Source organism: Syngnathoides biaculeatus, chromosome 13 (genome assembly GCF_019802595.1).
Source record: "Syngnathoides biaculeatus isolate LvHL_M chromosome 13, ASM1980259v1, whole genome shotgun sequence".
In the NCBI taxonomy this organism is placed as follows: Eukaryota; Metazoa; Chordata; class Actinopteri; order Syngnathiformes; family Syngnathidae; genus Syngnathoides; species Syngnathoides biaculeatus.
The window spans coordinates 15,861,596-15,875,572 of NC_084652.1; the positions used below are offsets into that span (position 1 = coordinate 15,861,596).

Sequence of the window (13,977 nt, forward strand, 5' to 3'; positions counted from 1 at the left end):
AAAATTGTCTTTGATGTTGATAAAACACATTTGGCTCATTGAACACTCAAGAAAGATTGTGTTTGATGTTTACGCAAATGTACATTTTCTCTGTTGGAGGCTAAATTGTCTTGGCTTTTACAAACCTGTGCATGTTTGGCCAAAGAAGACCAAATTGACAAAAACATAGTTTTAATTTTTCATATTTTAAGGCTTTAAACGGGTACATCAGATTAATTGTAGACAAAGTTGTCTGAATGTTTAAAAAAAAACATCTGGTTCATTGGAGACTCAAAATTGTTTTGGATGTTTATGAAAACACGTATGCTTCATTCATAACAAAGACATGTTCAATGTTCATGTACATGTTCATATCCCAGTCACTTTGTCCAGTATGCACAGCCTCCATGTCCTTCCTTGTCATGTCATTGGCTGAGGCTTAGCGCAGCGGCTAAGTGGGCATCATGAGAAGATGCGCCGTTATTCCTTAATGTTGTAAATCCCATCATTCTTTCTGGCACTTGCAGATTAGCCACTGCCAGAACATGGCGGAGTGACGGGCATGTATCTCCAAACAAAAGATTGCTGTCAGGACAGACTGGTAAATGGGAGGGCGTGATGTCACTCTCCCTCTTTGATGCGAGAAGTGACGGCATTCATTTTCCCGTCAAGCGCTCGTCTCTCTGACGCCCCGTTTGGTTTGGGAATCTTACACATGGAAAACTATTTTGCTATGAAACACAATCAAATATTTATATATTGGGTTTTGGTTTTAAATTCGGATTTAGAGCAAGGGTTGAAGTTGCAAACGTCAGTTTGGGTTTCAAACTATAAAGTCAGGCTTAGGGTTTTAAGACTTGAATGGAGTTTCAAAGTGTAGATTGAAGTCTCTGGATTTTAAGTAAAGTTTTCAAAGTAGGGTTTCAAACCAGCATTAGTTTTTTTGTTATTTGGTGGGAGACTTTCTTGTGGTTTAGGTGTCTACATCATATGCACTATGGTGTAAAATACTTAGCAGTGAAACCTCCATCCATTTTCTGACCCTTATCCTCACATGGGTCACGGAGCGCTGGAGTTTTCTTCGGGCAGGAGGCGGAGTACACCCTGAACTGGTTGCCAGCCAATCGCAGGGGACACAGAAACAAACAAACACGAAATGAAATATTCATAGCTGTAATCTCATTGAAAAGTGCCATTCTCTGGCCACATGGGCGACATAAATGCTCCATTTATTATTGATAAATACCTCAATAATTAGTGCATTAGCTTCTTAACGCGCAAGGAAACAGAGTCAATGGAGCGGACAAAATGACCAACTGAAGCTTTCAGTGGGGACAAGAAGAAATTGGCATACCACAATATGAGACTTCTTTGCTTATTACAGAAAATCACAAATTTTCCAACATTTGCACGCACATTAGGGTCATTGCCTTGATGTGTATGAAAACACACGCTAGATCTGTTGGAAGCCTTAAAACCGTATTTTGATGTTTATGTGACTAAGTTGTCTTTGATTTTGACAAAACACTTAAGATGGGTTTATTAAATTTGTCTTTACTGTTTGTTGAGATGTGTGTGTCAGGTCTGTTCAAGACAAATTTGTCTCTGACATTTATGTGGATGTTTGGATAATAAAAGCTAGAGTATTTTGTGTTTTCAAAAAATGACTTGTCGTTTACTCGCGTCAGTTAGGTTAAAGACTAAATTGTATTTGATTTTTACTTGTGTACGTTAGTAATTAAAGACTAAATTGTTTTGGATTTTTGCGTGAACGAGTGTTAACTTTATTGAAGACTTCAAATTGTCTTATTTTTACGTGGGTGTTAGATTTGTTGAAGACTAAATTGATGGATACAAAGACTTTAGACTTGAAGACTCTTGAGTTTTCTTTGTATGAAAAAATAAGCATGTTTGGGTCATTGAAGAAACTATATCAGGGGTGTCCAAATTGCAGCCCAGGGGCAATTGGCATTTTGTGATTTGTGGCTGGGGTGTTCACACTTATGCAACCACATTTTCTCAGTTGTTCATGCTTTTCCCTGCTTTCTTCTTTTCAGTGTTTAAATTGAGTTATTCAAGTTACAGGTAAAATAAGAGAAAATGGTTTGAAACGTTTACATTTAGGGAAAAAATCTAAACTTACATTTACAGAAAAATGAATACAATACTTTGCACCACTTCAGAAAATGGACAGGTGGATGGAATTTCAAAGTGTCCCTTGTATCGAGCCATTTTTGTCAATGTGTTGGACAGCCATGATCTAGATTGTCGTCAGTATTTGCAAAAACATATTAACGTTTATGAAAACACTTTTTTTCAATGAAGTTTCAAAGTGGTTTTAGATGTTTCCGAAAACATAAATTGCCTTTAATGTTCCTAAGCCATGTATGCTAGGTGACTTTGAAAATTAAATTCCTCTCAATGTTTATGAAGACGCATGTTAGATCTGTTCAACAAAAATAAAATAATCGTTAATGGCACTTTCATTGAAAACTGATTTTCACGAAAACAGTTTTACAAATTGTCTTTAAAATATATGTGTACTGTGACTCTACATTGACAAAGGTAGGTTCAAAATTCTTACCGTACCTTGTAAACAAGACAAACAGAAAATAGCTGGCTGTATCACCTCACCGCTAACTACAGTGCAACTGGGCTGAATAACAAAAAGTACGGCTTGATTAAGGAGTACCTGAATACATTTGAAATTTCAGTCCAGCCATGTTATTATTGATGTTTTTTTTCTTCTTTTTCTTTCCAACTTCAGACTTCAATGGAATAGAAAATTCTGTCATCTTCTGTGGCCTGAAAGCAAGGCTAGATTTTTGTAACTAATACACACACACAAAAAAAGAAGCCAGAGTGTCTTCACAATGTCAGCAACTAAATTTAAAGGTATTAAAAATTTGAGGAACATTCCTCATGTCTTCGGGGGTCTTATATTTATTTATTTTGCATTTCTTTGTTGGTCAGGTTATTTAGTGCAGAGGTGCACAATAAGGGTCCATGTCATGTTTTATTCATGGACCTCTTCTTGAGTCAACAAAATTGGACTTCATGTTCCTTCCACATCATTCCACATTGTTCCCTTTTGTTACACCGCACATTCATAATTTCAGGGACTTTTTTTTTTTTTTTTACACCAGCCACATTGGGTTGGAAAATGGCACGTCGCTTCTGGCACTTTGGCAGCATTCTTAAGAAAATGTAAACACCAGCGTTTGGGCAAGTAATTACCTCAAACAAATGATGCTATTAGCATGGTGATTCTCAACGTTTTTTTTTTTTCCTTGCAAACAGTTTCAGAGTTGGCTTTCAAAGACAGGATTATAAGGAGGTTTGGAAGCCTGCTAAAGGGTTTCAAAGTCAGGTTTCATGTTTAGGATGGGGTTCCACCGGGTATTGACATTAGGCTGATTATGGCCTTATTTTAAGATATCAGGTACTTTTGATACTTAAGGCTAAAAAAAAAATCTGGGATTGATTAAGTCCCCCTTGCTACCCAGACAGTTTGACACGTGTGTAAGAAAAAAAGGTCTTTGTTCACTGTAAATTTAACCCATTCGTGGGCAGGGTGGCAATTTTTTGCCTTACTGAGATAAAGGTCTCCTAACAGGCCACAATCAAGGAAATAACACTTCTTTTTCATTTATGGTTAAATTATATGATAACTTTACTAATTTATAATCTCGACCCAAAAATCTAACTGCTAACTTTGATCGATGAGTTATTCTCTTCTGATAACAAATTATGGCTTCAGATTAAAACACTTAAATATTTTGATATATTGAAGGATATAATGCATGAAAATCATGATGTCCCAAAAATGGGACACGAATCGGTTACATTTTGTGACTCAAAAGTACTTGTTCTTGGTACTCTGTATCGGTATCTGTGACTACTCAAGTGTGAATGCTGTCGGTCTAAAAGTGGGAGGGGATCGAACATCCCTTGTATCATGTCAGTGTGGGTTTCAAGTTTCGGTTGGGGTTTAAAATTTATCAAGTTTACGTTAAGGTTTCAGGCAATAGTGTTTCAAAGTAGGGTTTCAAGACAGAGATAAGGTCTGAAATAAGGCTTTCAGGTCTTAATTAGGGAATCAAACTGTGGTTTGCGTTTCAAAGTTGTGTTGTAAGACAGGGTCAAATTTTAAAATGAAGGTTGCAAATCTGGTTTAGGATTTGAAATTATGTTCAGGATTTACGTTTTAAGTTTCGGTTTCCAACTATCATTAGGTTTTCAAAGTGGGTTTTCAAGACAGGGATAAGATTTAAAATAATGGTTTCACGCCTTATGGTTTTAAACTGAGATTTGCGTTTCAAGGTTGGATTTCAAGATCGGGTTAAGGTTTCAAACAAGGGCTAGCATTTCAAAGTAGTGTTAAAGCAAGTGCTGCGGTTTGAATAAATGTTTCAAAATATGGAATGGGACAAGCCGAAAGAAATTTACTGATGCTGATTTAGGGTTTAAGTGTTTGCTTTAAAGCCAGGATTAGGGTTTTGAATTATCCTTTTAAATTAGGATTGTAGGAGTGGGTTAGGGTTTCAAGAGAGTTATTACATATATTTGGACTTTTAAATTAGCATCTCAAAGTAAGGTTACAACAAATTACGTGGACAGTGTATGCTCTTAATACATTTTTCTTCTTCCCGTAAAGCACAAGTCCTATTTTTTCACTCTCCTTCCCAATAGATTGTCCAATTTTATTTACCGTTCGCGCGCCATCAATAAAGCAACTCGAGACCATTGTAAAGAGGCCACTGCTTTGTTTATGTGTCACATTGGGAAAAGCAGCGGCGGGAGATTAATTAGCTCATTAGCCACAGCCGCTAGCGAAGCTTCACGCGCTACAGTAACAGTCAAGTCGGTCTCGTGTCGCCATGCTGATGCTTAACGGATAAAAAGCTAAACAGCAAAACTACGGTGCTGTCCAGGAGGGCTCTGTTTGTAGACTTTCAGAAATATTTGCATGCTGACAATGGGAGCAGTGAAAGGGCTAAAATGTCTTGAAATGTTTGTAAAAAAATATGACGCTGTATCTTAGTTGTAGATTCAGAATTCATGTTTAGGGGCATGGTATGTAAAGTCAAGTCTCAAAATTCAGTTAATTGTGTACTCGAACTTGCAATTGAAGTTTTATAAAACCACGTATGTTCAGTTAACACAAAATCGTCCTTGACCTTTACACATTCATATTCAGATTTTTCTTTCAGATTTACAAAGCGTGCACATTTGTTTCACATTCTTTGATATTCACAAACATTCTTTGGTGGGGTTCTCTAAAGACTTGCAATTGTCTTTGACATGGTGTGGAAGCATTTTTAGAAAGGTAGAAAAGATGGGGCGATGCCTCAACAGATGCAGTTACACTGCTAGAGGAAGAACTCCCACTCGTACAATTTGTTGTTAGTCCTCAAAATACAGTAAGTGAAAGGACCGAAATTATTTGTCCAAGAGGGCACTGTCACAAAAAACCCCAATGAAAAAGAAGTAATGCTTAAACACAAAGACTTAAAGCATCCACTTATTCATGAAGTGGTTATACAGTGAAGAAAGTAAGTATTTGAACACCCTGCGAGATTGCAAGTTCTCCCATTTAGAAATCATGGAGGGGTCTGAAACTTTCATCGTAGGTGCATGTCCACTGTGAGAGAGATAATCTAAAAAGAAAAATGTAGAAATCACAAAGTATGATTTTTTTTAAACGATTTATTTGGGTGATACAGCTGCAAATAAGTATTTGAACACCTGACAAATCCAATGTTAATATTTGGTACAGTCGCCCTTGGTTGGAATTTCAGAGGTCAAACGTTTCCTGTAATTGTTCATCAGTTTTGCACACACTGCACGAGGGACTTTGGCCCACTCCTCCACACAGATCTTCTCTAGATCAAACAGTTTTCTGGGCTGTCGCCTTGAAACATAGACAACAACAAACAAAGATTTTCTATTGGGCCAGAATCTTGATGTGCTTCTTACGGAGCCAATCCTTGGTATTCCTGGCTGCGTGCTTCGGGTCTTTGTCATGTTGAAAGACCCAGCCATGAACCATCTTCAATGCTCTGACTGAGGGAAAGAGGTTATTCCCCAAAATCTCACAATGCATGGTCGCGGTCATCCTCTCCTTAATACGGTGGAGTCGCCCTGTCCCATGTGCAGAACCCCCCCCCCCCACCCACCCCAAAAGCATGATCCTCTCACCCACATGCTTCACAGTAGGGATGGTGTTCTTGGGATGGAACTCATCATTTGTCTTCCTCCAAACACGGTTAGTGGAATTATGACCAAAAAGTTCAATTTTGATCTCATCTGACCACAAAACCTTCTCCCATGACTCTTCTGTATCATCCAAATGATCATTGGCAAACTTAAGATGGGCCTTGACATGTGCTGGTTAAAGAAGGGGAATCTTCCTTCCCATGCATGATTTTCATGATTTCTTAGTGTATTATAAACAGTCACCTTGAAAATGGTGATCCCAGGTCTTTTCAGGTAATTGACCAAGTCCTGTTGTGTAGTCCTGGGCTGATTCCTCACCTAAGGATCATTGAGACCCCACGAGGTGATATCTTCCACGGGGCTCCACTCTGATTGAGATTGACCGTCATGTTTAGTATCTTCTATTTTCTAATGATTGCTCCAACAGTGGACCTTTTTTCACCAAGATGCTTGGCAATTTCTCCATAGCCCTTTCCAGCCATGTGGAGTTGTACGATTTTGTCTCTTGTGTCATTGGACAGCTCTTTGGTCTTGGCCATGTTACAAGTTTGAGTCTTACTGATTGTATGGGGTGGACAGGTGACTTTATGCAGCTAATGACCTCACACAGGTGCATCTGATTCAGGATAATACATGGGGCGGAGGTGAACATTTAAAGACGGACTAACAGGTCTTTGAGGGTCAGAATTCTAGCTGATAGACAGGTGTTCAAATACTTATTTGCAGCTGTATCACACAAATAAATCGTTAAAAATTCATACATTGTGATTTTTGGTTCTTTGTTTTTTGATGATCTCTCTCACAGTGGACATGCACCTACAATGAAGATTTCAGACCCCTCCATGATTTCTAAGTGGGAGAAGTTCCAATTTAGCAGGGTGTTCAAATACTCATTTTCTTCACTGTAGATGAAAAAAGAGGTCTGTAGTGGACCTTCACCAGTTGATCACGGATGTTCCGATCTCAGCGTGCATGATCTCACCCCGATTCACCACACCCAAATTTCAAAACAAACAAGTGACTGTGGTGTCCATTTTCGAGTAACACGCATACAGAAAGAGCGTCTCCATTCTCCAGTCCCATCTAGCTAGCTCCGCATCGCTCCCCAACTCCTCCGGACCGATTTACCGACACTCCTCGCTCAGCTCATATCATCCGTCAATTTCTGTGGATGTTGCAAGAGTGCTGCCTATCAAGGCACGAAAGCAACAAGCGGCAGCAGTCGAACACCGCCAACATTCTCCTCTTTAGAAACGGTGCCGCTGCAAGCCTGCTGCCAAAAGGCCGCAAGCGGGCGCAAGCGCCAACATTCTCCTCCAATGAACGTCCCGCTGCTGCTGTAATAATGCGTCGCAGGTCCACACGGGGGACAACAAACACCAAATGACATAAAACGACAAAAATCAACAAAGAACGGAGCTCTTGAAGATGGTTGCCTATTTCATGGAGCCAAGTCGAAAATAAAAATATTATATTATGTAAATTGAAGCCCGTAAATCAGCTTTGATAATTAAAAAATGTGCATTGTTGAAGATCCAGAATCATCTTTGATGTTTAACACACGTTGCATTCACTAAGGATTCAAAATTTCGACATTTACAGGAATCATTGAAGCCTTGAATTGGACTTTATATGATGAATATGTGTACCTTGTTTTTTTTTTTTTTTTTTTGAAGTCTGTCTTTATTTATGCCTATTTCTTGTTGAACGAAAACTTGAAATTGATTTTTAATGTAGGATTAGTTTCATTAAGAAACTTGTCTTTGATGTTAGAAACAATTTGTGAACTCACAGTGGTCTTTGATATTTGCAAAAATGCATACATTAACTTTGATCAAGATTCTAAAAGTTCTTTAATGTTAATGGAAACACCAACGTTAGATCCATTGAATAGTCGTAATAGTCTGTTTAGGAAAACATTATTTGTTGACAAGCCCAGATTGTCTTTGTTCACAAATATGTTCACGGAAGATTCTAAATGGGCTTTGATGTTTGCAAAACAGTTTGTCCCATTCATTCTCAAACTAAATCTCATTCAACACTTGTAAATTCCATAGAATCTAAATTCTCTTTGATGTTGACACGTGACCTCAGTACACTGACTCATCAAAATTATCTTTGATGTCTCGAAATACTTAATACTTAATTTGATTGAAAACATGTCTGTGATGTTGATACATACTGAAGGTAGGTAAAACGTGCAGCAGCGTCATTGAAGAACTGAAATGATCTTGGAATTTTGCACAAACTTATCAGAAGCCTGAAAATTGTCTTTGATTTTGACACGTACGTGTGAGGTTCAATGACCACGAAGCAGTCCTGCACCAGCAGGAGATTAATTAGCTCATTAGCGACTGGCGCTTCACAGAAGTCACGTGATACGAAAAGCTTCAACGTCGTCATTTTGTGTCTTTGAGCTGAGCTGGCAGGCTGGCGCTCACCTTCTGCCTGCTTGGACACTTGTAGTGAGACCTTTTCCGTTTGAATCGGTTGTTTGCAAATCATTTTGGCTATTTCAAGAGCTCCTTTAGAGAATTATGTTTAGAGATTTGGTTGAATTGCTACCAAATTTTAATTATATGAACTAGACAGATGAGTGATGAAGAGTTTAGCATGGCAACAAAGTTTATAACACGCAAGTGATGTAATAACTCAGTTAATGATTTGTGGGAATTTTAGCCCCTGAATGCAGTTTCGCTCAACAGAAATCTGGCCGGCATTTCTAATATAGGTTGACCGATTTATTTAAAAAAAAAAAAAAAAAAGTCCCATGAAGCCATGCCTGAAAAGAAAAGACACAAGAAGTGTGGAGTTTGCATGTTCTCCCCGTGCCTGCGTGGGCTTTCTCCGGGGACTCCGGTTTCCATCCTTATTCCAAAAACGTGCAACATTAATTGGACACTCTAAATTGCCCATTGGTGTGATCGTGAGTGCGGCTGTTTGTCTCTATGTGCCCTGCGATTGGCTGGCAACCAGTTCAGGGTGTACCCCGCCTCCTGCCCCTTGTAGCTGGGATAGGGTCCAGCACTCCCCGCGACCCTTGTGAGGATAAGCGGTGAACAAAATGGATGGATGGACAAAACAACAAACAGCACTTTGATGACTTGCCATAAAAACAGAAATAACGGGATAATTGACAGCCCATGAATTACTATATTTAGTTTTATTATTATTAATATTAATTAAAATTCATCCCCTCAAGCCAGTTTCACTTAGCAATCTTAAAATTGGGAGGCATGAGATATTATTAGCATAGTCAGAGAAAAGTCTCATGAAGCCATGCCTGAAAAGGCACAGAAAGTCTGGTGTTTTTATAGGAAGCACCAAACCTTGATGACTTACCATAAAATAGAATAGTAGCAATAACTTCTACTTCAGAATTTTTTTTAAAACTCAGCCCCTCAACACATTTACGATTCGGACCATTAAATTTGGAAGACATGTCTACAATGAGTAGAGCCCCCCAAAAAGTTTCAAAAAGCCATGCTGGAAAAGGAACAGGAAGTCTGCCATTTTGGTATGAATCAGGGAAATATTATGACTCGTCATAAAACAGAACTCTAGTAATAATTTAGCTCGGGGATTATTTGAAAATTCAGTCCCTGAAGCTAGTTTCACATAGCAATGTGAAATCTGACCCACAAAAAAGTCTCAAGACGTCAAACCAAAAAAGACATGGGAAGTCTTCCAATTTTGTACGAATCGGCAAAGTGTTATGACATGATAAAGCCAAGCTAGTAAACTCGTTAATTCTGCCAAAATGAAGACGCCAAAGCCCTGAAGCCAATTTGACTGAGCAACATAACATTTGCATATCAAGAGTAGACCCAACAAAAGGTCACGTCAAAAAAGACATAAAACATTTGGTGTTCTGGTTTAATGATGCGCTGTAAAACAGAACCGCAGTAATAACTCCACTTATGAATTTTTCAAAATTCAGCCCCTGAAGTCAGATTCATTTGGCAACATGAGAATCGGAAGCCAAGTTTATCATGGGTAGAGCCACAAAAAAGCCTCAAAAAGTCACGCGTCGAAATTTGCCATTTGGTTTGAAGCGGCCTTATCGGCGGATATTTGAACCATTTTCAGATATCCTATTAAAATTATTTTCTGATTGCGACCAAACTGGAACCTCATACACTTGGTAGGTGGGCGACGCTTGATTCTGGAAAAGTTACATTTTCGTCACTGCTTGCGGGCATCGACGTAGAACCTGACGCTTGATAATAAGTCGCCTCCTTGATGCCCCATCCGCGACTCTGTTTATTCACACCCGTCTCATTTCCTCTATTTCTCTCTGATTCCAACTCATCTTCTCCCCTTGCCCACCTGGTGTTCCGATCCACTCCGTTCGTTTGTTCCAGTGTCTTTTATCCGCATCTTCCTCCTCCTCCTTCTCGGGCTGTTTTAGCATACACTCTGCAGGGAACGCTCCTGTGATGCCAATTATATTGACTGGAGGGAATAAAAAAAAAAAAAGGAATATGCGAGTGTGTGTGGGGTGGATTGATGGTTGGTATTGGAAAAGATGTGCGTGTGTACACGCACTATCAGAACGGCTGCTGACAGAGCGAACCAATAGAAGGCGACGGAGGCCGAGCGTGAGAGAAGGGAGGTGGCTGATGAAAGAGGGCGAGCCGGGACGGGAAGAGGATGGAGAGAAATTGGAGGCGAGCGAATCTGTCGGGGAGTTGTAATAGTCTCCCGATGGCCCACCCGAGGGAATTCAGACACTGCAGAGGAGGAGGACGAGGAAGAGGAAGAATAGTCGAGATGACGATAGCAGAGAGATAAAGATGGCCAAGCTCGTATCTATGGGGAGACAAGCTGGTGACCATCAGCTTTTACGGAGTTTAATATACATCTTTGTCATGTCCTGGGTCAAATTGAGGGTGTGATTTTTTTTTTAACATTTTTTATCTTGAGATAATAGAAATTGAAAATGTAATAAGAACATTCTTTTTAGTTATTTTCTCATCATTTATAATAATCATTAGTATTATCATGGTTGATTATTTTTGTTTCATTGTTTATTTAGATTATTTTGTTAATTTTATTATTTATTTATTATTTATTAGACAGATTGTTTATTTATAGTATTATTTTTACTGACTCATTGGGTAATTGTAGATAAAATAAAACATTTGCAGTATAATAGACAATTCTATATGTACATAAAATATTACATTTTTATAATTTAATAATGTACGGAATTAAATGATAATTTATCGTAAATAAGAAAAATTGTAAAATGCACAATTTTATAAATATACTTAGCTAAACTAAATTGTTCATGAATGTAATGCAAATTGTCAAATATAAAATATTAGTCAAATCAGTTTGGATGGCGACCAGTCAACTGTATACTTTGCCTCTTCCCCAAAGTCAACTGGCGTAACCACAACCTGAGTGAGAGTAAGCACTACAAAGTGCTGATGGAAGGATGGATCAGTAAAATGCACAATTTACAATTTTTCATTTATTTTATTGGATCTATACAAATTTTATTTTGCCACAAAGAACTCTACATAATAAATGCACTTATTATATTTTTATAGTTGCATTTTAAATAATTATTGACATGATTCATATTATAAATCGGATCGTCCTAGAATTTCAAATGTTTAAGGACATTTTTGTGGGAGGGGGAATTTACGCTGCATTTAGTCTGATGAAAAGCTCTGTTTTCTGAAGGCAACAGTAGACTTCACTTCCTCCATGGACATTCCTGGCCACATTTTCACTGCAAATGGTCTCTGTGATTCATTTAATCCCGATTCCCCCCCACTCTCTCTCTTTCCTAAGCGATTCCCCCTTGCTTAAAGCTAATGTGTCTCGGCCCTTTGACTGAATGCCAGTCATCGGCCAAAGCATCTGGGGGCGTTTTATTGGAGAAAAATGGCTTCTTTGCTTCTTTTATCACACTGTAAGTTACTTTTTTTCCAGTTCTTTTCTCCGCCTACAGACGAGAAGTACATTTACATCTAGGCGGCGAATACATTAGATAGCACGCAGCGGGATAAAACACCGCCATGATTGATGATTACCCGCCGTTTTTTTTTTTTTGTCTTTGATAATTAACTTAGATTCATAACATCATTTACATGTATTACAGCCCTGCTTACAAGTTGCGTGTGCGCTCGTCGATCTGGAGCAGCTATTTGTCTTCATTTCATTCAGTCGACTGGCTTTTTGTGAACAAAAAAAAAAGACTCCTCCTTTTGTGAACCTGTTTTTTTCTTTTTGCGACGTCTGCCAAATGAATCTGATGGACGCGTAACTTCACGTATCTTAGGTTACTAGCTAGCAGCTGCTATTAAAAAACATTTTGTGAACAAATAACTGATTTGCAACTGGTGAGGTGAGTTTGAGTCATAAATTAGTAACATTTGCTGTGAATTATGTGTAAATAGCTACGCCACCTTAGTTAACTAGCTAGCAGCTGGCATTGACCGTTTTGTGAACAAATGACTTCTGTAACTGTTTTGGTGCTTTTGAGTCCATTAGTTTGTGATGTTTGACAAGAGAACCAAATAGATGTTGAACGCCGTGTTAGCTAGCTAGCTAGCTTAGCTAGGTCACTAGCAGATGATATTGACCAACTTTTCTCAACAAATACCTTTGAATATCATAAACTGCAATGCTTTAGTGCATTTTAGTAAAATGGTCTGTGATCTCTGCAAATCAGGCAGCTTGTGTGACACGTTTGAGTCCACCTGTGTGTGATGTTTGCCTAGAAAGGATGTAGATGCACCTAAGTTAGCTATGCTAGTTAGCAGATGCTATCGACCAACATTTTGGAAACAAAGGATTCTGATGTGGATTGTATGAGACAGTGTAGTGTGTTAAAGATCAGGTTTTCTGTAGTTTGAAAAGACTAATTCCAGAACTTGGGACTCTTCGGTGTATGAGCAGCTTTATGTGGGCAAAAAGCCACCAAATTGGACTTTTTTCAAACACTGTGATCCATTTGAGATCTTTTTATAAAGACCCCATCTCATGAACGGAGATACCTTTGCAACCAGCGCAGAGTCAAATCACCATCAGGTCGCCAACTTGTCTCCAGACCAGTGAGATGGGATCATGATCTTTCTGAGAAGGATGTAGTTGTAGACCATTTAACCTAGCTGTGCGCGCTAACTAACACCTGGTCTTGACTTACTTTTTGGAAAAAAAAGATTTCTAATTTAGATCTTTTACAATCAGTGTGGTGCATCTAAGTTAATCTGTTCTTTGAAAGTCGAAGATATAGATGACTTAGTTTTCTTAGCCACCATCTAGTATTCTTATCACTTATGATCAAAGTACTGACATTTTGTGAGCAAAAAGTCAGATTTAGATGTTTTATGATCACTGTGCTATGAGGCCGATTGTTCTGTAATTTTTGCTCAGAAAGATGCGGATGTGAACCACTAAGTCACCTTGTCTACTATAGATAGCGAGTGAAATAGATAACATTTGGTACTTAACAGCTTTTGTGGATAAAACTGTAATGCGGATCATCTGCAACCGTTTGTATGCATTTGAGTTAGTCTGTTCTTGATGCGGCTCAACAGTGTCTTAGCCAGCTATCTAGCAGCTGGAATTCACCAACTTTTTGGAAACAAACAGTTCTGAATCACATCTCCTATGGCTACTGTGGTGGGATTTACTTCTTGTTATAAAACGTTTTCCCCAAAAGATCACTCAGTGTAGAAGGAGACTACTACGTTAGCTTACCCAAATAGCTACCAAACATTTGCCCTTTGTGGAGATAAGGCAGAGTATTCCATGTGAATG

At 38.6% G+C, this 13,977-nt stretch overlaps 1 protein-coding gene across 2 annotated transcripts in view; it reads left to right on the forward strand.

Moving 5' to 3' along the window:
- The window catches only part of cadm3 (cell adhesion molecule 3), a 126,751-nt gene that overhangs the window by 37,411 nt on the left and 75,363 nt on the right, over nucleotides 1–13,977 (forward strand). The window contains exon 1 of one of the 2 annotated variants that reach the window (XM_061839861.1): nucleotides 11,943–12,124. The exons of the other annotated variant lie outside the window; for it this stretch is intronic. Within the exon in view, the coding sequence (XP_061695845.1) occupies nucleotides 12,097–12,124 (28 nt within the window). The 5' untranslated portion in view covers nucleotides 11,943–12,096. Of the gene's footprint in view, nucleotides 1–11,942; nucleotides 12,125–13,977 lie in introns of those variants that run through there. 2 annotated transcript variants of the gene reach the window in all.